Source organism: Prionailurus bengalensis, chromosome D2, assembly GCF_016509475.1.
Source record: "Prionailurus bengalensis isolate Pbe53 chromosome D2, Fcat_Pben_1.1_paternal_pri, whole genome shotgun sequence".
In the NCBI taxonomy this organism is placed as follows: Eukaryota; Metazoa; Chordata; class Mammalia; order Carnivora; family Felidae; genus Prionailurus; species Prionailurus bengalensis.
This window is the reverse complement of record NC_057351.1, coordinates 33,968,940-33,996,682: the sequence shown is the minus strand read 5'-3', so window position 1 is coordinate 33,996,682 and position 27,743 is coordinate 33,968,940. Positions and strand designations below refer to the sequence as shown.

At 48.9% G+C, this 27,743-nt stretch overlaps 1 protein-coding gene across 22 annotated transcripts in view; it reads left to right on the top strand.

Moving 5' to 3' along the window:
• Positions 1-27,743, top strand: part of CAMK2G (calcium/calmodulin dependent protein kinase II gamma) — a 56,524-nt gene that overhangs the window by 8,536 nt on the left and 20,245 nt on the right. For 10 of the 22 annotated variants that reach the window (XM_043598113.1, XM_043598105.1, XM_043598117.1 and 7 more), the window contains exons 3-13: positions 4,548-4,607; positions 11,800-11,854; positions 12,738-12,803; positions 15,803-15,875; positions 16,019-16,121; positions 16,552-16,635; positions 17,082-17,176; positions 17,797-17,919; positions 21,515-21,598; positions 21,847-21,889; positions 26,495-26,538. In XM_043598113.1, coding sequence (XP_043454048.1) covers positions 4,548-4,607; positions 11,800-11,854; positions 12,738-12,803; positions 15,803-15,875; positions 16,019-16,121; positions 16,552-16,635; positions 17,082-17,176; positions 17,797-17,919; positions 21,515-21,598; positions 21,847-21,889; positions 26,495-26,538 — 830 coding nt within the window. Of the gene's footprint in view, positions 1-4,547; positions 4,608-11,799; positions 11,855-12,737; positions 12,804-15,802; positions 15,876-16,018; positions 16,122-16,551; positions 16,636-17,081; positions 17,177-17,796; positions 17,920-21,514; positions 21,599-21,846; positions 21,890-24,422; positions 24,486-26,494; positions 26,539-27,743 lie in introns of all 22 variants that reach the window. The other 12 variants (XM_043598109.1, XM_043598103.1, XM_043598095.1 and 9 more) reach the window with 3 other exon arrangements.

Here is a 27,743-nt window from a genome sequence, read left to right as displayed (position 1 = left end):
TTTGGGTTTAGGGGAGAGGTGGTTCTAGAACTCTGCCTCCCCTTTGCCATATGCTGTCTCCTCACTGCTTCCTCTTTTCTGTCTCGCTTGGCACTGACCCTCTGGTCACTCCTTGCTGCTCTTCCTGTGATGGGTACTTGGCCTGGACCAGGTCTGGACATACTTGGGCAAAAGGCAGGAGAGGCAGAGCCTCCAGGGATGCCTGTTTCTTGGGCCTGGCTCTGTCTGGAGGGGCTGTTGGGGAAGGCCCAAGCAGATCCCTGATAACAGCCACTTCTGCTTTCTGCTCCTGTTGCTACCTCTGCTATTGAGGGGGAGAACTTTGCAGAGAGATGTGGTTGGAGCTGGGCTGAAGGTCGGCAGGGGTGGGTCTCTCCATGGCAGCAGCACACAGGCAGGCAGGAAGTGGCCCTGTGCAAAAGCGGGAAGTGGCTGTTGTCAAACAGGAAGGGGGGGCTGGGCCACGTGAGGGGGCGGGGAATAGCCCGCTTGAAAGGTGGGTGGGAAGAGGGTCAGCCTTGGAAGGCCTAGGAACGGTGAGCTCCATGGTCAGTGGGAGGAGGGGTGTATCAAGGGAGAAGGCCACCTTTGTGACAAGAGCACCAGCTGGTGTGTTATCACCTTAGGATGCCCAGCCAGGCCCTTGACCTGCCACTGTGGACCAAGTCAGTTCAGTGGCCTCACCTCTTTTGGGGTTGTGATACTGTGCGTTAGCCAGGACAGCCCTTGCAATTGGGAAAGATGCTCTACAAACCATATTTGTTCCTGAAATACCACAGCCTCTGCTAGGGTGGAGCTCTCTGCTTTTTCCCCAGACGTAGACCAGTCCTGGAGGGGACTACAGGCCAGGAGGTGTGTGGAGGAAAGAGACAGGAGACAATAGCAGAGAGGCCGGGGTACCGGCTGGCTGTGTATGGTGTGAGGAGGCAGAGAGAGAATGGTTGGCAAAAACCACATGGTTCATTGAGCAGAGCTTCTGCATGGCAGGACGCCACAGCCAACAAAGGTGAGGCTGAGGAAGAGGAGGGATCCTGCAGGCAGTGGCACTTCCTTAGGCTTTCCTCTCTCTGAGAAGCCCCTGTTGCTAACCTTTCACCTGCAGGCTGTAGACACAGGCGGGCCCCACCAAAACAGGAGGGAATACCTCGATGCCCAGGGGGGCTGCAACAGAGCTGAGTCAGAGGGCTCTGCTGGTGTGTTGTGGACTCTCTGGGTGCCCAAGCTGAGAGAGAATGGGTCCAACTCTCTCAGTGTCTCTGGTGATAGCCACGGCTGAGGTTCTCCATGTGCCAGGCACCGTGCCGAGCATTTACCTGATTACCTCATTTAATCTGCAGATATCACTGCCTCTGTTTTCTTTCTTTCTTTGTTTTAAGTTTATTCATTTACTGTTTTGAGAGAGAGAGTGTGAGCTGGGAAGGGGCAGAGAGAGAGGGAGAGAAAGAATCCCAAGCAGGCTCCACACTGGCAGTGTGTGGATGCAGAGCTGGAATTCACAAACCGCGAGATCATGACCTGAGCCGACATCTAGACTCCGACACTTAACTGTCTGAGCCACCCAGGCGCCCCTGACTGCCTCTGTTTTAGAAGTGAGGACACTCTTTCCCAAGGTATCTATCTGGCTCCTTTTATCACCTCCATTAGGTCCTAATCAAATGTCATTTCCTCGCTGAGGCTTTCCGTGATCATCCTATTTAGATATGTACTATTCCCCTTCCCTGCTTTATTTTTCTACATTGCACTTGCCAAGACATTTAATGTGCCATCTAGTTCTTATTGTCTGTCCCTCCCCCAACCCAGCGCCACTAGAATATCACCTCTATCAAGGCAGGGATTTTTGTCCTGTTTTGTTCACTGCTGTATCCACAGCATTTAGAACAGTGCATGTCACATAGAAGGCCTCAGTAAATATTTTTTTGAATGCATGAATGAGGCTCAGATGAGTTTAATAGCTTACCTGATATAGTAGGGCTTGGACTCAACCCGGGGCTGTCTGGCTCCAGAACTGTTGTGTTCATGGATGGACTGCATGGTTAAGGATCAGAGCAAAGACGAAGGAGTAGCCTGGGGTTCAGAGAAGACATGGGGACTCAGCTTCTTGGAGACAGGGCTGAATTAAGTGGCTAACAAGGACCCTCTGGACGCTGGGAAGCTCCTTCAAGGAGCTGGAAGGATGAATCTGTGTCTCTCCTCCTTCTGAGTCACTGATAAAGCCAGAGCACCCTTATTTTTAGTGCTGTTGCTCTTGTGGGACTGGAACCATTAGCCAGTAAGAGACTTATGGGAGGAGATAAACATTAATCTTACAGGCCTTCCCCTTAGCAGCCACCTCCGCATTGCAAGATGCTGTTCCTCTGCACCTGCCTGGGAAGCCATGCCCAAGGGTTGTGGGTTGGAGGGTGGTGAGGTAAGTGGTCAGAGAGAGGGAAGCTTTGGGGCTGGCTAGCTGGGTACTCCCATCCCAATTTCAGGGGCTGAGAGGAAGGTGGGGTAGCCCTGACATCCTTCCAGCCATATCTGGAAAAAGCAAGCTCCCTGCCAACTGGGCTGGGCTAGCACTACTTTCTCAACTAACTCTAGGGTCTGAAAGTCCCTGGGACTGATGGGTCCCAGGTGATGTGGGAGTGTGGGGTTACCTGTGGTTTTCTGGCTGCATCCCGGTTAGAGGTAATGCCAAACCTGAGGATAGGAAGGAGGGCCTGACCCAGATCTTTGGGCAGCTGGGATGGATTAGCCTGGGCAGCAGGAACTAATCTCTGCCTGTCCCCACCTCCTTTTTCCACAAAGCAGAGCTGTTGCTAGAGGGAAAGTTTAGGACAAAACTAGGGGTGATAGGTGAAACAACAATTAGGAATTCCTTTTAGTCTATAATCCCTGCATTATCACAGACTACATTATCTTGGCAGGCCTGGGTCTGAATCCTAGTTCCTCCCTTTCCAGATGTGTGATCTCGGGCAAGTTATTTAACTTCTCTGGGCTTCAGTGTCATTTTCTGTGAAATGGTGACCGTCATAGCACCTATCTGGTAGGATGGTTGTGGGAGTCATGGCAAGCTCTACAGAGGCTCTTTGCTATTAAGGTAGAGGTAGGGTGGGGAGAAGCCCTTACCAAGGGAGGCAGGAATTGTTTGGCAGATGGAGATGTAAAGGTACCTGCCTGGGCCTGGAGACGTCGAGGTGAACTGAGCTATGCCCCCACAAAGCCTGGAGTTTTTACGGGTTGCTCTTACTTTTCTTTATCCTGTCATCATAGCATCATGCTGGAGAAAGGGCTCTAGGCTCAGACCACCTGCATCCACTGCCTGCGACCTTGAGCAGGTTCCCTCAACTTTTTAAGCCTCAGTTTCCTCATTTCTTCACTTGTAATGTAATAGAGTTAATCAGATCCTTTACTTCATAGGGGTTTGGTGGGGGTGACATAAGATAATCTATGCCTCTGCCTGGCAGATAGTAAATCCTTAGTAAATAATGGTTGTTACTACTATTGATACTATTGATAAACCCTTATGAACCCTCTGTTATGGAAGGAACTCTAGGAAGCATCACTCAAAAAGATCCCACCCTTTAAAGAGCTTGTGACCAAAAGATGGTGGACATAATGTATGATGTGAACATTATAAGAAGTGCAGTGGAAGGTGGGGGGATGGTCAGGGGGAGGAGAAGTCCCATCTACTGAGAGGAACAGGGGAGACTTTGTGTAGGAGGGGGCTGTCTGGCAGAATTCCAGCAGGTGGGGTGGAGAGGGCTTCTAGGCCACCTTGCTTTGCATAGTAGCATCCTCTCTTTCTACTTCCTGGAGCTCTGCCTTCCTATGGAAGGAATTGACCACTGTTGCTTGCTTGCATCTGAGATCTCCTAGATTCTGGTCATTTCACCAAAGCAGAGTAACCCCAGTGCCTGAGTGCGAAGAGGTGAGAGCTCATAGCAGTGTATGGCCAAGCAGATCCTGGGGAGAAGCAGGATTACTGTAATATGGGCCTCATAATAGTGCCAGCCTCATGGAGTTGTTACGAGAATCAGTTAAAAGCTGTTTCTGCCTGGTGTAGAAGTAAGCTCTCAAGAAATGTTAGCTATGATTATTTTATCAAATCATTATCATCTTCATCATCATCTTGGTTGTCAGCAGCATTATGTTTCAGGGATGCTATGAAGATTCAATTAGAGAATATATGTAAAACTCCTAGCACAGTGCCTGGTCATATAGTAGGTGTTCAATAAAACTTAGCTATTATTAGTATTTCTATCAAGAAAGAAATTCTGGACACCCTGGCCCAGTGAAATCCCTGCTATAGTGAAAAGGGTACCAGAGTTTTAGTTGAAGACCTGGATTCAAATCCCAACTCCACCTGTCACTAGCTTAAGGTGCTTTCCTAGAGCATTACTTCATTTGGAAAAAGTGGTCATAATACCTATCCCTGGGATTGCTGTGACTTGCTGCATTAATTCAACAAATTGTAAAAAGTGCATAGTTGGAAGAGTGTGAATAGCAAGGTGGCCACAAAGAGAATGCATGGTTGATGGTTTTTGTTTCCTCTCTTCTGCTTTTAGATCACCAAAAACTAGAACGTGAGGCCCGGATATGCCGACTTTTGAAACATCCAAACATTGGTAAGTGCTTAGGGTATTTATTGGGCATGTTGTGGAAGGCAGGGAGAACAGAGGTGCACTGCTTTTGTGTATGAAACCACTTCTGCCCCTGGGCCTTTGCCTGGTGTAATTTTTTTGTCCAAGTGGGATAGCAACTGTGTCTTGCTAAGAATTCTGGGGCGTTCTAGTTTAGAGACCTGAGGGTCTCCATCCCTGCAGTGTTATTTCAAGGCTAGGATGTGAGGATTGGAACGGGTTTTGGACTCCCTTTCTTCCCCTTCTCCTTCCGTCTTTGGGCTGAGGTCCAGGATCCTCAGCGTGTGAGGCACTGGGCTAGTAGCCTGCCAGCATCCCTCACCAGGGGCCTTCCACAGCCATCATAAAAGGGTCCGGATTTTGTTTCTGGACTTGAAAGAGTTTTGTTCCTGTTAACGGTGTCATGCACACTCTGGGGGTTTCCATGGTGCTCCCGTTTGTATTCCCCAGAGCCAGGAAAGCAAGCTGCCCACCCGCCTGGCTTCTCTGGAGAAGGGATGGCAGGGGCCACTCTCATGGGGAAGGAGAAAAAATTAAGAGGATTTCTCCCTGCTCCCACCCCAACTTGGGGGACAAGAGCACATTGTTGGTTGTTCTAAAGCCTGAGGAGGTTTGCCTGCCACAACCCACTCCAGCTCAGTTTTATATTGTTCAGCTGAAATAGCCTTTGCCAAAAGCGTTGGCCCTGATTTGGTGCTTCTTGCAGAGGGGACAGAAATTGGGCTGGCTGCAGCATCTGAGCAGAAACCCCAGTCTTGACTTGAGGCAGAGCAGGGAGCATCTCCTAGGTTTTCCCTGAAAGCCCTGAGTCATCACAAAGAACAACACGTGTTCCCTGCTCCTCAGGCATGGCCTAAATATCGGGGCTCCCACAGTGCCCCGGAGGCCTCCCCCTCTGCTCTGTTGGCGGCCGGGGCTGTGAGGTGACATGCCGAAGCTGGATGCTTCCTCCGGAGCTACCCAGCCTCTGGTTTCCCAGACCTCAGGCTGGAATGCTTAACGTGAGCCCTTACATGGGAGAGCCGAGATCGTACTCCGGCCCAAGGGGGAGAGGAGCAGCTCTGAGGTAACCAGAACTCCAACCATGCAGGGCTTTACAGATCGCAATCGGCAGCTTGGATTACACCTGAAGCAGATTGGCAGAGCCAGTGCTCGACTCTGCTGGTGCAGTGTGCTCCATTGAGCCAGCACCTCTCAGCTGAGGGGTCCTGGGCTTGGAACTACTGGAGCTCCCTGGGTGAGCTCTCAAGTTAGACCCTCACCTGAAAACAGCACAGTTGGGATCAATGTATCACCTTGGGTAGGAGAGAAGAGACAATGAGAGGAATAACTAGACCAGCAATCGCAAATTCAGGCGTGTTTTGTTTGGCCAGCTCAGTGGTCTAAAAATATTTTATTATTTGCCAATATTTAAAAACGAGATTTCACATTTTGAAGAAAAAAAAAATTATGTTTCCCAGTCTTTCGAATCAGACATTGTGGCTCTCCTGAGCCTCCATCTGCTCGGGCTGGGCAGCGGCTGTCCCTTGAGCCTGCTGGTCACCGTCGTTTGCCACTCTCTGGTACCTCATGTTTGCACTGAATGCCATAGGCTTTTGAGCTTGTGACCTCTAACCTAGAAGTTCCAGAACAGGAAGAAAAAGTGTGTTGGTAGCTAAAGCCATCCACAAACACAGAAGCATTTTGATGTTCCAGTCCCAGGTCTCAGGGGCTGAGGACAGCCACTTCCTTTCCTTATGCTACTTGTGACCAACTCATAGAGTAATGATGAACTGTTCTCATGTAGGGAGGAGAATATAGGGTGGGATAAATGAGGCAGGAGGCGGAACCACCTCCTGGTTGACCTGATTGACCCTAGAAGGGTTGAGGTAAGATGAAGACAATTGAGAAATGACCAGGAAGGGCAAAAATGGGATTCTAGCTAAAAACAGTCATACCCTTCTTTTTATGCACTTCTAGAAATGAAATATATACTTTTGACCTTTTAGACCTTACTTTGGTTTGGTAGCTCTTTCCTTTTTATCTACCTGCCCCCAGCTCTACCTGGAGACCGTCTGCCTCAGCCATCTGCTCTGTTAGGGGGCCAGCGAGACCCAACCCAGGAAAGGCATCCTCACTTCATCAGCATCTGATTGCCTAGAATTGTGCTTCGTGTCATGAATGTTCCCAGATCCTGAGGGATGTTGGTCTGAGGCCTTATTCTGGGGTCAAGAGCAGGGAGAGGGAAGGGTGAGTCAGGACGGTGTCCTGGGAGAGCTGGCTGGCCAGGCTCTCTGGCTTCCGGTGGGAACCAGGGCTGCTAGAGATGTGGTGGAACTGTGGATCCAGGAGGCGGGGGTTGCCATGGATCCTGATCTGGCTTGTGGCGGGAGAGGAGGCAGTTTTGTGCCCTAATTCACTATTCTTCTCCTCTCTTCGCTGCCCCCTCCTTCAGAGCTTTGGCCCTTTTGGCTCCAGCCTCTTTAACTCCATCCCGCAGGGATACAAGTGGACCAGCCCGAGAGTGGTGCAGAGTTGAGGATGCTGAGAACAGAGAGCACATGATCACCCTCTGGTTGCTGTCAGACTCGGAGACCCTTGAATTCAGAAGGATATTTGGTACAAGGAGCCAGGCACCCCCAGTTTTCCTCCCTAATAGATATTCTATCCCAGAGGTTAAAAGCCTGCTGGAAGAATGAACCCTACTGTAAACTGTGGAGTCTGGGAGACGATGATGTGTCAGTATAGGCTCATCGATGATAACAAATGTGCCGTGCTGGTGGGAGATATTGACAGTAGGGGAGGCCGTGAGTGTGTAGGGCAGTTGGTATGTGGATGCTGTCTGTATTTCCTACCCAGTTGTGCTGTGAACCCTAAACTGCTCAAAACAATAAAGTTTATTGATGAAAAAAAAAAGCCTGTTGGTTATGAGGCATTAACTGCAGAACCTAAAACATCTTTGGGAGAGTGGCCAGAGGTGTGGAGTTGAGAGGAGGAGCCAGCAGCAGTACTGTCTAGTCTGAGTGGAATGTGTGGTACCTGTGATCTGCTTGCTCCCTGCTCTAAATTCCTCTAATGAATAGACTCTGTCTTCTTTCGTGCTGAGCTGCCCTGGGAGGTTCAATCACAGTCTAGGATTATGGTTTAGAGCAGCACTACTCAAACTTTCATGTGCTCATGAATCATCGAGGGATCGTGTTAAATTCAGATTCTGATTCAGGAGGTCTGGGGTAGACCTGAGCTTCCTCGTGTGTAGTCTCCAGGGTATGCCCACACTGCTGGTCTGTGAACCATATATGGAGAAGCAAAGTGTGTGGCTTTGGTATCATGTCTTCCAGGTTTGAATCTGGGATGTGTTGGTCTGTAGCTGTGACCTGCAGCGAATTATTTAGCCTGCCTGCACCTCCATTTTATTATCTGTGCCTCTTCGTGGAGTTGTGAGAGGGCTCCGTGAGCAAAGGAGGCCTAGGAAATAAATGGAAGTGATGAAAATGGAGATTCTAGCCCCCAGAAGTGATCTTCCCTAAATCCTCAGCCCCAGCTCAGTTTGCAGATTATTTAAGCCAGGCTGCCATTTACCTTGGACCCAGGGCCATTTAGCTAACTGTAAGTGTAGCAAAAACAGGTGCAAAGAAAAAGAAGAAAACATTGCATCATGACCAAGCAGCTCCTAAATCTCTGCTCCAAGGGGGTTCTTGCCCACCTGCTCCTAGATGGGGAAGGCAGCCAGAGTCTCCCCATCAGTCCCCCGGGAAGCAGGACCTCCTTCCCACTCTGCTATTGCTGCAGACACTTTTAACAGTGACGCTTTTTCCAAGCCAAGATTTGCTAGTTAAAATATGGCATGTTTTGGGGTGGTTTTTAAGGAATTGGAAATAGCCACAGCACTTGGGTTATGGCTTTGTGAGTGCTTGGAGGTACGAACCATCAAGTAAAGGTATTTAGGTGTTCGGGCTGTTTTTTCTTTCCGCAGTTTTTAAAAAGCAGTAATTAGGTTTATATCACTGAAATGCAGTAAATGCTTTATAGTCCTTTTCCAGGTCTTCCCGTCTGTGGACTTAGTCTAGCCCTCCTTGGCCTTCGACCATCTAATTACTGTGGAACGGGCTGGGTGATTATTTTATTCCGTAGCATCCTTTACTTCTACTTCATAGCCCTTAACACAGTAGTGCTTAGTTACATATTTGTGTAAGTGCTGGTTTAACACCCGTCTTCCCCACTGGCCTGGAAGCTCTGCAGTAGCATGGCTGGGTTTCTCTTCCTCACAGCCATATCCATGGCCTGTTCAGCCATGCCTGTTTGAGGGGAGCAGGTCGGAATGGCCAGAGTTAGTGGGGACAGGTTGGAGCTCCTTAGCCTAAGAGGACAGAAAAAGTGACTCCCTCGCAGGCAATTCTACAATGTCAAGAATCTTGATGTCAGTTTGTTTTGGTTTCAAGTCTCAGTTCTGCCACTTAGTATGAGCTTGGATGAGTTCCTTTCGGAACCTCAGTCTTCTCGCCTGTCAAATGGGGGTAGTGGAAGTACCTTTCTTAGAGTTCAATAACATAACATATGTGAAGCACTTGGCACAATGTCTAGCACATAGAAACAGCCCAACTAAATATTAGCTGTTATAACTTGGATCGTTATTATCAAGATTCTGCTAGGGAGGCACTTAGAGTTGTGCAGTCAAGTTTTTCCCTCGTTCTCAATTCTCCTAATTTTCTTTGCAAGAGAAAAAAAAGTATCTCGTTCAGGTATGGGGACTTGTGCACCTGTCCCTTCTTGTCTCAGTGGTACCTTGCTCTGGGGCACACATCAAAGCCATTCTCTGGGCTGGATTAATTTTCCATTACTGCTCTTCTCTTCTGGTTCCCCTCCCCTGCTTCCTCCCACCTGGGCTCTGTGTGTGGCCTTCCTGGAGAAGAGCAAGCGCCAGTGCCTCCATATCTCAGCATGGGCATGGGTGCCTGTACTTTCTGCCCCATTCTCAGCCCTGCTGTGCTAGTCTAACAGGCAGGCACAGGGGCCAGGGGCTGGGAGAGGTAGGGCCGGGTGGCAGGATTCCCCTGGGAGTGGTTGTTAGCATCGTACCTGCTGTACTATTAGCTTACTGTCCTGCTACTGTTAGTCACCTCCCTAATGAAGCTGGTCTTTAGCTTCTGGGACAGCTGATTTCCAGGGGATTATTTGTATTACACACTTTAATGCTTTTTAATAGTGAATTTTTAATTAAATGGAAAGTCCTTTTGGAAGCAAGGGAGCAGCAGCTGCAGCAAGACTTTGTGTGCAGCCCCAACGTAGACCAGAGAAGCACAAGTGAGGAGGGGGCTGGCCGGGCTTTGGGGGAGCTCGCTTGAGCACGCCTGGGTTGAATAGCGTGGGAGGGAAGAACGGGTCTGGCTGTAGCTCCTTCCTTCTGTCATCTGGGGGCCTAGAGAAGTATGAGCTTGTTTGCCCAAGTACAGGAGGGAACAGTTGGAGGAGGAGGGATCCTAGTAGTACCACCTGCCTTTGATCCCATTGGTAAATCACAGAGATACTGAGTTTGGGGTAGAACTTTGGGTAACCGGATCAGATCAAATAAAGTAGGCGATATGACAGTTGTTGGGCCCTGGATCTGGCTCTGGCAGGTCTGTGTCCTCATTTGTCAACTGAGAAGAACCACAGAGCTGTAGTAACGGCTAAGTGCCTATATTTTATGTTCTGGCTGATCTTGCTGTGGTGGGAGAGGATGTAGGGAAGCCCCTTGGCCCTGAGGAAACAGTCTGACACTGGAAATGGAATCTGTCATTTGGGGTGGTTGGCAACATGGAGCCACCAAGGAAGAAACACAATGACTTCTGTGTATCCAAGATCTTCACTGGCTGGTTTGGTGTCAGGCCATTCCTAACGTGCTCTGTGAGTTGCTCCTGAAACCCCCGAGGATTGGCAAGGGTCAGACAGAGGTTCCTCATCAGGAGAGATCAGGTGAGGGAAGGGACGGGAGCAGCTGGGACATTCAGCCAAAGCATCTCCTTGTGTTTGCATTAGAATGGTGCTCAGGGGTTGGCATTTAGGCCACAGGTGGCTTTGTGGGCAGAAGCTTGAAAAGGAGACCTCAGAAAACATTAGATTGGTTTTTTGCCCAGGAGCTCTGGAGGCGGGAAGTGGGAAGGGCTTCTGCTTGCCAGCCTTTTCCTGCAGTGGGTGAGTTGCCCTAGTCTGCTCATTGCAGTGGCCTCCTGGACCCGTCTATGCTGCTGTCATAAGTGCGTTCGCGAGTAGTCTCTCTCACAGTCTCCATTGCTCTATTGCCTGGCTGTGTGGGCTACACTGCATCTCTTATAGGAAGCAGTGGTGTAGACCAGTCTTTGGACTCAGAAAGAGCTGGATTTACATCTTGACCTATTATATCTTTGGCCTTTGGTAAGATACAACATCTCTGAGCCTCCAGCGTCCTCATCTGTAGAATGGGAGTGGTTGTCCAGAAGAATAAACTCCTCGGAGGCAGCTGCTATGTCCCTAAATTCCACCATCCAGCACAGAATCTGACACATAGTAGGCACTCAATAAATGCTTGTAGAAATACATAATGTATGCAAAGAGCCTAACCCAAGGCCTGGCATGTAATAAGCACTTTAATAAACAATTATTATTGTCATTGCCTGAGTTTGCATGTTGCCTTCCATGCTTACCATCCATTAGCCTCACTTCACGTGCCTTCCTGCTGGACTCTACCTTTCCAGCTTTTCCCCTTGCCTTTAACTCCCCTTTTCCCATCTACTCCTGTAAAAGAGCTCTCAGGCTCATCCATCTTGTCATTCTTTGTTCCTCTGCGGTCAGCATCCCCAGGTGGTCCTTGCTCTTGCTCCACGTTACACTGTCATGCATCATATCCCAGGACCACCTCCTCTGGGACTAGCACCTCTGGGAAGGTTCCTGCTTTTCTGTCTTATTTCTTAGCCACAAAGCTTCTATCTCTTGCCTACGTTTGAGGCAGTATGAGATGGCAGCCAGAGCACTGGACCTGGGGTCTGGTTGTTTCTCTGTTCTGTGGCTGTGTCACCTGGTCTTGGGGGGTGATGGGCATGTCGCCACTTCTTACTGCCACTCCTTCAGAAGACCGTCCAGTGAGGCTGACAGGCTGGGACACGGGTGGGATTGCTGAAGAGGAGAGGAGTAGGTTTCCAAGGTTTCTCTCTGTTAATCTCTGTCCCCATCTCCTCTCTTGCAGTGCGCCTCCATGACAGTATTTCTGAAGAAGGGTTTCACTACCTCGTGTTTGACCTGTAAGTTCCACTTTCTGAGGGTGTGGGGGCCTTTCCCTCCAGCTGGCTCAAGATGAAGGCTTGAAAAAAGACCTAAACTGGGTCTTCAGCCTCTGCTGAGAGTCCCTCTCCTTTAGCCAAAAGAAAGGGTTTGAGTTTGAACTTCCTCTAGTAATGGGCAGGTTGCTCAGGGGACCTCATTGCTCACTCAGTATCTCCCCAGGGCTCTGAACCCCCGGATGGCATTACTCTTGCATTTCTGTTCAGCAGCACACCTTGTGCAAATGCTTTTTTCTTGTTTCTTGGTGTGTTGTCCTTAGTGGAGAAATAGAATACAGCTCTTCACATGACCTTAAAAATTCTGGGAAATTGAAGGTGGCTTTTATTAGTCATAAACTGGACTCCAATTGGTCTCTCCTCCACTTTGGTTGTGGTTTAATATCTTAAAAGTGGCTCTTTACCTCCTGGAAATGCCTCTCTGGTATTTTCAGGATTGGGTCTCTGTGTCCTTGGTCTCATTATTCTTCAACTTTAAGAATAGGTCTGTCCTTCTTGGGTAGCTGTGTATCTTAGTATTCATATTGGTCTCAAATAAAGCTATGACTTTCTGAGTAGATTGATTATTTTCTCCTAGATCTCTGTATATTCTTCTTTGCCTGAGTGTTAACTAATCTGTAGGTTATAGAACCAATGTGCTGGAGAAAAGGAGGGCCCACATTACCCCAAGGTGAAGCCCCATGTCATTGAAGGATCGAGCATGTTCTGGGCTCTCAGATGAAATGCATGTAGAGTTTGGATTTCTTTAAAAGCTGTTCCTTGGTGTGACCTGTTACCTGTTGGATGCTGGTATTGGCCAACTGACACTGACCTACCCCCTTTGACTCTCTCTGTCTGTTGGTTGCAGTGTTACCGGCGGGGAGCTGTTTGAAGACATCGTGGCCAGAGAGTACTACAGTGAAGCTGATGCCAGGTGAGATGGGCGCCCTAGAGTTCAGTGTGAGTCTTGGCCACGTTAGGGGGGGCAGGCATTTTGCCTATTTGAATAGTCTTTGGGGAAGATCAGAAGAGCTCTTATCTGGACAGAGATTCTGTAAGCTGGACCTGGGTTGCATTTGATAGGTGATGTTAGAAGTTAAAAGTTCAATACTCCCAGATCTGTGTTTTTGCGAAGCATTTGCAAGTCTCCTTTATCCTTTCACTCTGGAAATACCTTTTCTTTGCACTACTGTGTACTTGCAAGCCTGCCCAAGGGCCCTCCCTACCCTGCTTCTTTTCTTTGACAAATTTTACTGTGTGCAAGGCATCCTGGGAATGATCCAGAGATGGAGGAAACATGGCTTGTGTTCTGAAGGAGTGTAAACATCTGGGCTAATAATCCAACCAGGAACCTTCTTGGCAGAGATTCCATCCTGGATCACTTAGCCTCTTGACCACCATGACCAGCCCTGATGTGGGGCTCCTCAGGCTGGAGGACTGTTCCTTGGTCATATCCCTCAGTCTTCACCCCCGCCCCCCGCCCCCCCCCCCCCCCAACGGAAGCCCACAAAGCTCTTAGGTGCTTGTGTGACCTGTATTTCCTGCCTTGGCTCCTCCCCCAGCCCTGAGATTTCTCTGAGGGTGATGTCCATACAACCTGGTTTTGATCATCCTGCCTACAGTTTATCTGGCATTTGTGGCAGCTCTGGCTGCCTCTGGAGAGTGGGGGAGTGCAGCTTCCTCACAAATTTCTCAACCCTGAGAGGCCAGCGTTTGCTGATCAACTTCAGATGCTTCGGCCTCGGGGAAAAATTCTCAAGTGGGGAGATGAATTCCAGTGCCAGCAGGGGAGGACCAGACTCTGGGGCAGGAGGAGGCGGTGATAGCTCTGGGAGCCTGGCGGGGAGGAGGGAGAGCTGGCTAGGGGGAGGGGAGGGGTTGTGTGTGACTGTACCAGTGGGCTTGGCCTGGCTCTGCTGGGACACTTCGCACTTTTGCCATTTTTGGCCAGAAGGCTCTCCCTGCTAGCCTGGCTCTGTTCTAATTATACATTTCTGTGGAGACTCGCCTCTTCAGCTCAGTCTTGAAGTCTCTTTGGCCTACTCATGGGCTGTGTCCTGAAGGGAGGCCTGAGCCTCAGCCTCCAGGAGCCTGGTAAGACCCCTTGGCTCTTGTGGAAGCCCCAGAATCAGATTTTAGAGGAAGGAATAAGAAGTCCAGGACATCAGACCAGCACTCCCGGACACTCTGCAAGCCTGCTCTGCATACCTGGTAGTACCTCCCGGCTGGCTGGGGTCTCATTCTCTAGGCTCAACTTCAACACTACTGATGTTTGGGACCAGTTAATTTTTTGTTGTGAGGGCCTCTCCTGTGCATTGTAGCATTTTAGAAGTATCGCTGGGCTCTACCCACTAGATGCCAGTAGCATCTCCCCCGCCCCGCTGAAAAGGGATTTACCCACACCTTAGAGGATGGCTTGTGAAAACCAGCAATGTCTCCATACGTTACCAGATGTCCCCTGTGGGCAAAATCATCCCCCACTTTTCACCATTGCTCTAGATCACCAATGCTCTCTGCCAGGAGTTTGACTGCAAGTGTGGCAGGATATTTTGGAAGGTGGACGGCCTGATTCAAGAAATAGCAGTTGCAGTGCCTGGCTGGCTCCAGTGATAAAGCATGAGACTCTTGAGGTCTCAGGGTCATGTATTCAAGCCCCACGTTGAGTACAAGCCCCATGTTGGGCGTGGACCTTATTTTAAAAAAAAAGAAAAGAAAGAAAAGAAATAGTAGGTGAAGGTGACTCTGGGTTAGTTTGTTTTTTTTCTGTGGAAAATCATCACCAGAAATGTTCCTCAGTTGCCCTGTTTGGAACCTTCTTAAGCACATCGTTTCTTTTTTTTTTTAATTTTACTTTTTTAATTTACATCCAAATTTGTTAGCATATAGTGCAACGATGATTTCATAAGTAGATTCCTTAAAGCCCCTTACCCATTTAGCCCATCCCCCCTCCCACAACCCCTCCAGTAACCCTCTATTTGTTCTCTATATTTAAGAGTCTCTTCTGTTTTGTCCCCCTCCCTGTTTTTATATTATTTTTGCTTCCCTTCCCTTATGTTCATCTGTTTTGTGTCTTAAAGTCCTCATATGAGTGAAGTCATATGATATTTGTCTTTCTCTGACTAATTTCACTTAGCATAATGCCCACTAGTTCCATCCACGTGGTTGCAAATGGCAAGATTTCATTCTTTTTGATTGCTGAATAATACTCCATTGTATATGTATACCACATCTTCTTTATCCATTCATCCATCAATGGACATTTGAGCTCTTTTCATACTTTAGGTATTGTTGATAGTGCTGCTATAAACATTGGGGTGCAAGTGTCCCTTAGAAACAGCATACCTGTATCCCTTGGATAAATGCCCAGTAGTTAAGCACATCATTTCTTAAAGGTGTCTGCGTCCTGGGTTTTATCTTTATAGTCTGTGTGCTACCAAGCACAGTGCCTGTAGGTTGTCAATAAATGTTTAAATGAGTGAGTGTACCTCCAACAAAACAACTTAGGTATAGTTGTACTAGCTTTCCTAAGATGCCACCACAAGTCTCTTCTCCGAGAACAGAGTTTCTATAGGGGGAAAAAAGAAGGAAGGGATTGGATGGTCTCTCTTTCTCAGGAGTGTCCCCAATTTCCTGGAAATGGACTGGTTGTATTGGGCCTTTGCAGTCTAGGGAGGCCTGGTGGACTCTGTTCTGGTCTGTCCTCTGCCATTATCTAGTGGGAATCCCTGGACAAACCTGTAAATATGCCTGGACCTCAGTTTCTTCTGTAAAATAGGTTGAACTAGATGATGTCCAGAGTCCAAGGTTTTAGCTATTGTTCAGTGATTGCCTGTGAATCTGTAACCCAGACTTACATGCTTTAATCTGTAGTGTGTGGTCGTGGATGAGTAGTTTAACCCTGCACTGACATTTCTTTTCCTTGTGCTTTTACAGCCACTGTATACATCAGATCCTGGAGAGTGTTAACCACATCCACCAGCATGACATCGTCCACCGGGACCTGAAGGTACTACCCAGGCTCCCCCTTTGCCTTCTGCTTGTGAAGCATAGGCGCCACCTGGTGCCAGGGTGTGGTACTGCGAGGACCCAAACAAGGCTTCCTCAGGGCCAGAGGGTGGGTGCCTCATAAGGTTTTTTTTCCTTATACAGCCTGAAAACCTGCTGCTGGCGAGTAAATGCAAGGGTGCCGCCGTCAAGCTGGCTGATTTTGGCCTAGCCATTGAAGTACAGGGAGAGCAGCAGGCTTGGTTTGGTAAGAGTGACCCTGTCTTCCTGGAATGTGGCCCCCGCCCTTCCTCCTCTTCCTGATCTGCTTTCCTCTTTCAGAACTAGAAGCCAGACCCTTAATGGTCCTGGTCTCCTCAGAGACCGGAGAAGGGGGAGGGTACAGAGCGTCCCCCTGGCCCTACGTGACTCAGTACAGTGAGTCTAGCTGTTGTCAGCACAGCATTCTTGCTGCCTCTGGGGAGGAATGGGAGCTCCTGGTAGGCACACGGAGTTGCCCTCTGATTTTTATTCTGGGCACTACAAGAAACCCAGCCTGCCATCTCTTGCTGCCCACGTGCTGAGAGCTTATGTAGCAAAAGCAGCAGGAATAAGAAGGGACTCGGGGAAATTGCTGATGTGGTTTTAATGAGAGAGAAAGTGGGTTCAGTGTGCCTCTGCCCTCTCTTCTGCTACAGGTTTTGCTGGCACCCCGGGTTACTTGTCCCCTGAGGTCTTGAGGAAAGATCCCTATGGAAAACCTGTGGATATCTGGGCCTGCGGTAAGCCCATTCCACACTCTCAGCTTTTTGATGTTAAGGGCCCTCAACTTCCAGTCATGGTGAGAAAGAGGCATCGCTATTCCTCGTGGGCCCCACAAGTGTCTGGTGTGTGTGAAATCACGGTGTTTGCTCTAGTGCCCCTGGGATGGCTGTTCTCAACACTCGCTCCTCCCCAAATACTTCCTGGATTATACTGCATCCTTCCTGAAGAGGGATTTACCCACGCCTTAGAGGATGGCTTATGCCTAAAGAAATCCCTGATGTGGGCGGTGACACTGGGAGCGAAGGATAGCAGGAGGGGGCTAGTGGCACAGCATTATCGTCTGCCATCCACTTCCACCTCTGATATAACCTTGACTTTCTGCGTGGCTGAGCCCTGTGTGGCTTTTCTTGGTTCCTCAGTGAAGTAGGTGAGTGACCCCGATGACCTGTGTTCTGTCTCGTAGGGGTCATCCTGTATATCCTCCTGGTGGGATACCCTCCCTTCTGGGATGAGGATCAGCACAAGTTGTATCAGCAGATCAAGGCTGGGGCCTATGATGTAAGGACTGGTTTGTTCATGACCCTCGGGCTCTGTCCACAGGAGGGGACATGTTTAGTATGTCATGGGATATGGGGAGTGTCTGGGGACTTTGAGGACCCAAGGATGGGCATACAGGTCTCAATTCCTGCCACACCCTATCCCAGGAACAACTTTTTTGCACAGTCTTTCTTGGTAGTTATAAAATTGAGGAGCGCATGGAAGCTCTTTGATCCGTTATTTGCAGAGAATGGCCTGAGAGGTGTGATGTGGTACATAACATAGGGACAAGAAGTGTCATGGCTCCTTCCACTGCAGTGCAGCCTTGGGCACATTGTTGAGCCACTGTTTCTTTCTAGTAAGGAAAAAGATGGGGTTGAACCAGAAGATGGGATTGCTGGAATCCCCTTCCCACTCTGATCTGATATCCTGGCATTCTAACCATGATTCTGTCTTCCTCTCCTAGTGTTTAAGTTTTGACACAGGTGCTGGGATGCCCCAGGGCTTCTCCATCTCTCTGCCAGGGAGGTTTAGATAGCACAGAATATCCCATTTATAGGAGTTGGGACGAAGACAGAGCCTCCCTTTCAGAGTGTGGGGCTCACAGATTTCATATGTCTCCTTTCCCTCTTCCTGCTTAGTTCCCATCACCAGAGTGGGACACGGTGACTCCTGAAGCCAAGAACTTAATCAACCAGATGCTGACCATAAACCCTGCGAAGCGCATCACAGCTGACCAGGCTCTCAAGCATCCATGGGTCTGCGTAAGTGTCTTCGCCTGGGGTGGAGGATCTCAGAGATGTCAGCCCTCAATATGCCCATAGTACTCTCCTCACCCTCCTTTTTATGAACAGAGAATAATTCTGGGCCCTGAGCAAAGACCCAGCAGAGAGGGAGGGGGACTGGGTGGGGCCCAGGAGGGATTCAAGGAGGCAGTGGCCTAATTGGCTTCAACCTGTCTCTCCCCCACTTACTTGTCAGGTGTGATTTAGTTCTGATCTTGAATGAAAGCTTAGGTTGACCCTTGCAGACTCTAGAGAGTTGATGGTAGAAAGCAGCTGGCACAACCCAAAGTGAATTACCAAGCTTAGGGTGCATATTCAGCTCTCAGCTGTCACACAACTCTAATGGAAATGTGACCAAGACCCAACAAATAAACAAAAGGGGCCTCTGGGCAGTTAAAAAGAGCATCTTGAAGTTCAGTCATAAAGCTAGGAGAGCCTCCAGGCTGTCAATGTGGATCAACATATTCTTTTTCCATGAACACTTCTATAAAGCTGAAATCTGTTTTTTTTTTTTAATATTTTTTAATTTTTATTTACTTTTGAGAGAGAGAGAGAGTGCAAGTGAAAGCGGGGGAGGGGAGGAGAGAGAGGGATACACAGAATCCAAAGAAGGCTCCAGGCTCTGAGCTGTCAGTACAGAGCCCGATGCGGGGCTCGAACCCACAAGCTGTGAGATCATGACCCGAGCCCAAGTTGGACGCTCAACTGATTGAGCCACTCAGGCACCCCTGAAATCTGTTTTCAAACAAAGAAGAGGATCTGGTACAGTTAGGCCTCCTGACAACCATGGTGCATTTATGTATTTGCTTTTCCTGCGTTTACTGAGTGCCTCTTCAGTGCCAGTCACTGTGTGGGTACTGAAGATAAAAAGATGAGTAAAGCATGGTCCCTTCCCCCCAGAGATCTTAAAAATTATCTGGGGACGTAGGCACTCAAACAGCAGCCATTCTGCAATGTGACAAGTACATAAAAAAATCTAATGAGTGCACAGGAACTCTTGTTGTCTGGTGAGTAGTGAGGTTACTGAAGGCTGCATGGAGGAGGTGACCTCTGTCCTGGTTCTTGACAGCTGGCTGGGAGTTCCTCAGGATAACAACCTGAAGACAGAGGTTAGCATGGGCCAGGGTGAAAGGCCATGGGAAATTGTGGCAAGTTTAAGGAATGTTAAGTAGTTTGGTTGTAGATGAAGATATGCCTACAAAAATGCAAGAGAACAAGGCCAAAAAGATTCCATGACATACAAGTCTCTGCCTAATGAGTTTGGATTTTATTCTGAGAGCACAGGGAACCATTTAAGGGATTTAAAGAGGGAACGAAGGGGCGTCTGGCTGGCTTGGTCAGTGGAGCATGTGACTCTTGATCTCAGGGCTGTAAGTTCAAGATCTATGTCGGGTGTAGAGATTGCTTAGAAAAAAATAAAATCTGAAGGCAATAAATTACAACAAAATAAAGAGGCAATGAAGTACACAGTTAATAAAGGTCACTTTGGAAGCTTTGTAGAAAATGAAATTGAAGAAGAAAGGAGGCTGGGGCAGAGAGCTCAGGAAGCTGTCGTAATTGTCTAAGCAAGACCAGATGAGGTCTTAGCTAAGGGTAATGATAGGAGACTGAGTGGTGTGGCAAAGAGTGGACAGATTTGGGAGATATTTGGTAGACAGAATCAAAAGGATTTAGTGACCAGTTGGATTTAGGGAGTGAAGGAGAGAGGTATCTATGGGGACTGCCAGATTTTGAGTTGGTAATAAGCAGAGGGTTGTACCATTCACTGACTCAGAGGAAACCCAGAGGAAGAGCCAGTTTGTGAGAAAAGATGATGATGTTAGTTTTATACATATCAAGTGTGGTGTCTGGGGACCTCTAGCTGGAGACATCAGATGGGTGGTTAGAAATGTGGTTCCAAAGATCAGAAAAGAAGTTAAAAATTGGAAATGTGGGTTGCAGTCATTTCTGTGTGGGTGGTGTTGAAATAAATGGGATTGTTTCTATGCTGATCGAATTCCCATTATGGCTTGTATTTGCTTCGGTAAGAAAAGAGACGGCCACTGAACACCAGCAAGTAAAGACACAGTTAGAGGAGCCAGCAAAGAGGGCTGGGAATGAGAACTTCTGTGGCCGAAGGAGGTTCAGGAGCAGGAGATCCTAAGAAACGAGGTCTCAGTAAGGGATGGTCTGCCACAGAGAGTCCATGATAAAGATGGAGAAGAATCCATATACTCTGACCAATCAGAAGCCATTGTTTCATTATTTCACTGACAGAGGCAGTGGAGTGAGAAACTGAACCCTTTCTTCAGTGAGGGAAGAGGGAATGAGGGTGAGGAGAGAAAGAAATGGTACTGTATACAGAAGATGATGAGTCAGGGGAGTTTTATATTTTTGTTTAAGGAGAGGCTTGAGTATAATGTATAGAGAAGAATATAGTCTAGAATAAAGGATTAAAAATATTGACTAATTGAAGAAGCAAAGGTTGGGCTAGTAAAAAGAGGTTGAAATCAGATGAAAATCACTTTGTGGATGGGGGTCTGAAGTTGAAGGAGTTCTTGTGTGATGATCTCTCATTTCTCTTTGTGGAAAAATTTATGCTTTGGAGGAGGAAGTGAAGTTATAAGACTCAGGAAAGGGAAGAGGAGGTTGGCAGACTTGCTTTGGGAACCAGGAAAAGGAATGGGCCAGGGATGAGGGGAAGGATTATGGGGCAGCCCCATGGAGGGGCACCAGGCTGCATGTTGTGGGATTTATTTTTCTAGCAGACTAGCCAAGACAGCAACAGCAAAGGGAGGAGGGGGGCAGTGAGCAACTTAAAACAGATACTCAAGAACTGGGGATTATACTATGTCCTGGGAGTCATTCTCATAGGCCCCACCCTCCACCATCCTATATAACTCAGTAGCTCCTGAGGACATCACTCTATTAAAATATTACATAATAATTGATGCTTGTATTGATGATCCTGAGTTATCAAGGAAATCATTGTAAATCATCATAATTGTAAATCATTTCCAGTGGACTCTTTAAGGAGGAAGGAAGTTAGCAGTGATACACTGAAGAGAAATTACCATCCAAAATGATGAAAAGAATTGATACTTCAAGGTGAAGACCCTTAGCTTCTCAGATCAGCTTTCAGGTCCTTGTGGGGGTGTGATGAGAGGGGCTCTTGGAAGGGATGAACATTCTCTGTAGAGAGCAGGAACACTGCCTGTTCTCTCACTGCTCAGGAGTGCAGTACGTGCTCAGCCAGCAGTTGCTGAAGGAGTTACTGCATGAGGATCACAACACACAGGATACTCTCTTCCATTCCGTAGCCTCCCATTTCCCAAGGAAGGGGAGAGTGCTGTCTCATGCACCCTCCTCATCTAGCATCAGTTATCAGTGATGTTTTCATGTTCGGATTTTTGTCCTTATATAACCTTGAATTTGGGATAGTGCTTTTGTTGTAAAAGCATTTCACATCTATGACCTCATTTTATCTTCAGATCAACTCAGGGGTGGCTGAGCACAGAGCCAACAGTGCTAGGACTAGGGTGAGGGGCAGAGGACCTGGCAGGAGGGCTCACAGGCCTGTCTGTTTGGGTTCCAGCAACGATCCACGGTGGCGTCCATGATGCATCGTCAAGAGACTGTGGAGTGCTTGCGCAAGTTCAATGCACGGAGAAAACTGAAGGTGAGTCTTGCCTTTCCAGGCTGCCAGCATCCTGGAATCATGGCTTTTGACAGGACAAAAGCCTGTCCTAACCCATCAAAAAGGAAGTTCCCCTTCTGGCTGGAGCTGAGCTGTGAAAGTTGTACATGTTGGGAAGCCCCAAAGACCTGAGGCCTTGAGGCTCTGGACAGCAGCTGCCCGCTGCCTGAGACCAGGCTATGCTTTTCGAGAGTTCCAGCTGAATTGACAGGCCCTTCTTCTTTCCCCAGGGTGCCATCCTCACGACCATGCTTGTCTCCAGAAACTTCTCAGGTATGTTTTCCCAGCCGTGCACTTTAATTCCACTGAGGTGAGTGGGTCAGAACAGGGTGTTGCCATCCCAGTGGTGGGTGTCTCAGGCAATACCTTGACCAACATGAAGATGACCCTGTTTTGAGGGGCTGCTGCTGCTGGGTCCTATTACATGAGATTCTGGGGGACTTCTCTTGGGTTCACATTTACGAATTCTATTCCCTAAACCCTCCCAAAGAGTAAACTGCCCAGCCTCCCATTTACCTTGTCCCTGGGGATTCTTATTTAATTCTCTAAAGACTCTTAGCACTTTAAGCTTTTAGCCAGTCACTAGGGTATTGGACAATGTGCTGGGGAAAAGAAAGAGATGAGATGTAGTGAATCTTCTCAATCACCACCATTAATTTGCCTACTGGGACCATCTCTACTTTATTGTGTCTAAGTAGGGATGACTAATAGAAATTTTTCCAGATGCTTAAACATTTTGTAGAGACTGTGCTTAAAATATGCTCTGTGATACTAGTTGTGTAAAAGTAAAGAAATAGAGACCAGCAGGATGAAGGGAAAGCAACTTGCTTAAATTTGCCTGAGAAATTGGGATAGTTGGGACCAGTAATTTGTAAATCACACTTGGCATGTCTTTTTAAGATGCAAGACACTCCACCCCACCCCAACCCAACCCCATCATTGTTTGCCCTCAGTGGGGAAGCCCAGTGGCTTTCTGTGAGGAAAAGGTTAATGTCAGAACTTAACTGAAGAAAGAAGGTCTCTTCCCAGCTTGCCTTTTCCCCTCCGGCCTCCACAGCCTCGCAACCCCCAGCCCCACTGTTTTGGCTGAAGACCCTTTCTCTTGTTCTCATAGCAAGATTCCTTCCCTTGCTTTCCTGTGCTGATGTGGAGACAGAGTTGTGTGGCAGCACTTGTGTAGACAGCCACTCTGGGCCAGGGTTGCCCCCTTGATCAGGAGGGGCTTGTCTGTGCTGATTCAGGATAACCTAAGGGCCCTGAGTCTGAGGATACTGCAGATGGGAAGTCCTGGGTCTTCATGAGCTCTACCCAAGTGAGAACCTGGGGTCAGGACTGGAAAGTGAACCAGGGAAGTGTCCCACCTCAGGCCCATCCCCTGTGTTGCTGGTTTGGGACTCATTCTTATATAGATATCCATAAGGGGAAGACTCTGGTTCTGGATTCAACTCTCACAAATGAGAGCAGGACAGCACAGCTTGGCTGCCTCCAACAGAGATGGACCTGTAGTTCCACATCAGGCTTCTTGTCTTCCAATTACTTGAAGCTTCTACTTTCTCAGTGTGAGAGCTTTCTGGAGGACGGTCAAGGGCATTTCTGTGCTGACCTAGAATGGTGATCTATTGTCTCTCCGAGTAGAAGAAATGTGAAGACAGGCCACTGCGTTTCTTCTAGACCAGGAAATCAGTAGCATGTGCCCTGTCCCAAGGCCTCCACATCAACCTCCCTCCCCCATCCCATTTCAGAAAATTGGTATCCTGGTTTCAGGAAATTGGTCTCTCTGTTAGGACAAAGTACTTTCACTCATCCCTAAAGAGCCTCCTGTCCTTGCTGCCCACACCTTGTTAGCCTTTGAGCTCACTTTGCCCCGGGTCAGAGGAGACCCAAAAAAGTGCTGCAAGCACTCTAGTATGACTCTGGGTCATCTGGGGATAGAGCCTGTCTCTAAAAGCTGCTGCAGAAAATGGTGTCACCAGGTATAATCAAGAAGGAAGGGCACCTGTGTGTTTTTTTGGGCATGAGCTAGGCCATTTTCTGAGTTTACCCCAAATAGGGGGTGCAGCTTAGCCCTAGACTCTAGCAGGTTAGCTAATAGTGGAATCAGGGCTTCTAGAATGTATTGCTTCAGCAGCCTTTGTTTTCTTTCTTGAGGTTCATTTCTTGGACATCTTCACCCTCAGAATACTGAAATACAGGCTGAGAAAAGCTGGTTACCTCCCTTGAAGAGGGCAAGCAACCCGTGTCTCTAAGGAGCTAGAGGAATAAGAGAGGGATAGGCAGCTAGGGCCCATCAGTGAACCGAGCTGCACAAGGGCCATGCACCCGCCCCTGGCCCCGAGTGCCAGTGTCCCTCCTGTTTGGAATATGGCCAGAGGAAAAGGGCTCTCTGATAATATCCTCATGTAAGTCCCCTAAGGAGGGAAGGTCTGAAGGTGAGGCTCAGTTTCCTCAACAGCCTCAAGCGAGGGCCCGGCTGCCTCAGAAAGGACACCATCTCTCACCGATTCAGGCTTTAGACCCTCGCCTGAGGTGCTTATGGGACAGGTGCTGGAGCTGTGGTAATCCCCACACCCTGACCGAACCCAGCCCTCTCAGATCCCCAGACTGCTGCAGGGCTGGCTGCACCTGCTCATCAGCCTGCCCCTGGCGCCTTCGCTCCCCCAGCTCGGCTGGCTTGGCCACGCCGCCTGGGCCTTGCTGTGCGTGGGCGGCCAGCGGTTCCCGCGCCTCGTGCTGGGGCATGCTCGCTGCTGACTGGCCCCTGTGGCTTTGCGGCAGCTCTGTGCACTGAGAGATTGTATCCCCTCAGTTGGCAGGCAGAGCTCCGCCCCCGCCTCGCCTGCCGCGAGCGCCGCCGGCCTGGCCGGGCAAGGTACGTGGCATGAGTCCCCCGACCGCCTGCCTCGGCTCCCTGCCACCCCACCAGGAGGGCCAGCATGCCAGGCCCACTCACCAGGGAGGCGAGTCCCATGCTTGCGGGCTGAGATGGGCATGCCGGACGGACCACCTAACTTGGCATCTGCGAGCGCATTGGTGTCACAGAGCCCCCTAACCAGCCGTGCATGCTGGGCGCTTGCCAACTCTCAGGAGGCAATAGCCTGGGGACGTGGAGCTGGGCAGCAGGAGGCTTTCCTCCAGACAGCTGAGAGCCTGGCCTGCCTGAGGGCGAAGGCCAGCGGGAGCCCCCAGAGACAGTCCCGGGCATGACTGGAGCTGCCCAATGCTAGAACTAGGCTTTGTCAGCACTGTTGGCAGACCCCACAGAGGAAGCCATGCCTCTCAAAATTGTGAAGTCTGGCATTTGCAGGCCTCCAGGTCTGAAAGGCTATAGAGTGCAGAAGCTGTAGAGAGAGCCATCCCTGGTTTTGGATGATAGCCCTGCCACATCCTGAACAAGTCATGTCAGCCCTCCCAGCCTTAGTTTCCTCATTTCTGCGGTGGGGATAATAAATCATGTGGCGATGATTCCGATCATGTATGTTGAAGGCTTTCAACCCTGCCTATATAGGACAGCTTGTAAAACACCCTGATGCCGACACCCCCCACCCCAGACAAATAAAATCAGAATCCTAGGCAGGGGATAGGCATAATGATTTTTTTAAGCTCCCCAAGTGATTCTAATGGGCAGCCAGGGTTGAAAACTCTGGTGTATACAAAGCACTTAACACAGTAGGTGGTCGGGCATAGTAGTAAACACATAAAAAATAAATAAATTTTAAGTCGCCCCCGCATGGAGATAGGACCATAGGCCATTTCTGGGACGTCAGAATTCTTGTGATGGAGAAATCCCTAGTCTTAGATGGGACCCAACTAGGGTAGGAATGGCCACTTGAAGGGAAGAATGGCAGCAGTAACAGTGACAATGGTTTACACTTAGTGAGTACTTGCTATGTGTCAAGGACTCTGCTTAGTGCTTTTCATGCATGGTCCCATTAGATCTTCACCACTGTCCTGTGACCTAGGCCCTATTTTATCCCATTTTATAGATGAAGAAACTGAAGTTCAGGGAGGTTAACTCACTCAAGGTCATACAGGTAGCAACCGGGAGAGCCAGTTGTCATGGTGGATCAGACAGCTGATTCCATCCCCCTGTGCCTCCCAGACTCTGCCATCCATTGTCTGCTACCTTCCTGTGGCCTTGGTGACCAGCAGGCATCACCAGCCTTCCTACACGAAGCTCATCAGCCTTGAGCCTCATCCTGTGCCTGGCTAGAATCTGTTTAATACCTCATTATTCTGCCCACTCCTTCCTGCTCAGTGGGTCCAGAGAGTAGACTGAGGAAAGAGGGGCAGATAGGACCCAGTAAGCCTGGTAAGGACCTGCCCAGTCAAGGCTTCAACCCCCTGGCAAAACCCTCCTGTAGGTGGTCCTGGTCTCTGTGTCTGTGTCTGTCTGTCCTCACGTCTGGTCTCCTTTGTGAACTGTGACACTCTTGTTTCTTAAGAGCTCTTAGGAGATGTCTTGCATCCTTCCAGCTTGGCCGTTCTGAGGAATTTCATGGCATCTAAGGACGGAGCCCTCACCTTTCACCCTGGCACTCTGCTTCCAGACCTGGGTGAAGTTGTTGAAGGCAGAGTTCCTAGTACCCCAGGCAGCTCCAGTATTGAATGTGGTTTCTCCTCCTAAGTGCAGTGTGTCCCTGTTTCTGCTGAGCCCACTTCCGTGGCAGAAGAGATCCCAGGGTGCCACCCTGAGGGTCTGACGCAGCTTGAGATGCCCTTCTTGCTTTGAGGCTACCAGGAGGGCCCTTTCCCAGGGGCTTCAGGAGACTCCTGGCCCCCTTGTCAGACACAGCGGACTCTTGCGGATCCGGCTGCCAGACTTCAGGTTAGGGAGAGAGTACAATGCAGGAGACTTGATTTTCCTTTTTGTTTTCACAGCTGCCAAAAGCCTACTGAACAAGAAGTCGGACGGTGGTGTCAAGGTAGGTGTCTCCACCCCTCTGGCCTGAGACTGGTCTCTCTCCCAATGTCTCTATGGGGGGTTCTTGGCACTTTGTTCCTCCTTTCCCAGAAACCCTCCTATCCTTGCTTTTCTGCTTTAAAACCGGAAACCTTTGTGCTCAGAACAGCAGGTTCCATTGGCCTGAGAGGGCAGGAGGAAGATGTGTTTCTTTTGACCCTAGTTTGATCATGAAGACTCAGAGGAAGTGATCTAAATTATAATTTACTAGAGCTGAATCCTGAACCTGACTACAGACACATGCCTCATCTCCATGGCTTGACTCTCAGGGGTTTTTTTTTTAGGTCATTTGGGTCAGTCTTCTCATTTTCTTTTTCTTTTTAGAGTGCAGATCCTTTTTAACAAATGAAAGCAAAGTTTGCCTGGTTAACTCAGGGTACCAGGGCTTGGAACTGGAAGCCACTATCCTTTTAGTTTTTTGTCCTTATCTCCAAAGCACTTCCAGAACCCAGCTCAAATACCGCTAAGTGAAAGTGTCTTATACTCTCTCGAGGCATAGCCTCCTCAGAAACAGATGAAGGACATGGTGTATCACAGCTTGTTCCCATTTAGGGAGCTTTCCCTAAGGGATTGTGGCAAAAGAACAGGGGCCCACAGGGACCAGCAGAAAGCCCTAGTGGGAGTGGCTGCTTGGGAAAAGTGGAAGAGAGGTGGCTAGAGGTCTTCACAGGTCCCAGAGTGTTCTGTAAATGTTTGGGGGCAGAACAGGTCCTGGGGCTGGGGCAGGAGTTCATACTATCCTGAAGCCTACCAATTTACACCGTAGGGTATTTCAAACTATGAAATTATCCAAACTTTTAAATTCCAACAAAAGTTTAAATTGGGCCTTTCCACTGGATCTTATGTCCCCGCTGAGATATATATGTGTGCCCCGTTTCCCTCCCCCTCCCCTTCTTCTTTTTCATTCTCTGCATGCCTGCTTCTGTGTACTTCTGCCCCAAGGAGGGGAGCTTGGGCTCCACACACACCTGCTGACATAGAGTGGAGGGGTGACCAGCAGTCCCCCAGTTATAGGGACATGAACTGGATGGGTGGAGCCAAGTTAAGAAAAGGTAGAAGGTTTAGTTGGAGAGAAAGTTTGCATATTTCTATCTGGGAAAGAAGCTAGAATCAATTGTTCTTTACAAAGTATTTAATAAGTACCTATCAGAGGCCCAGTGCTGTACT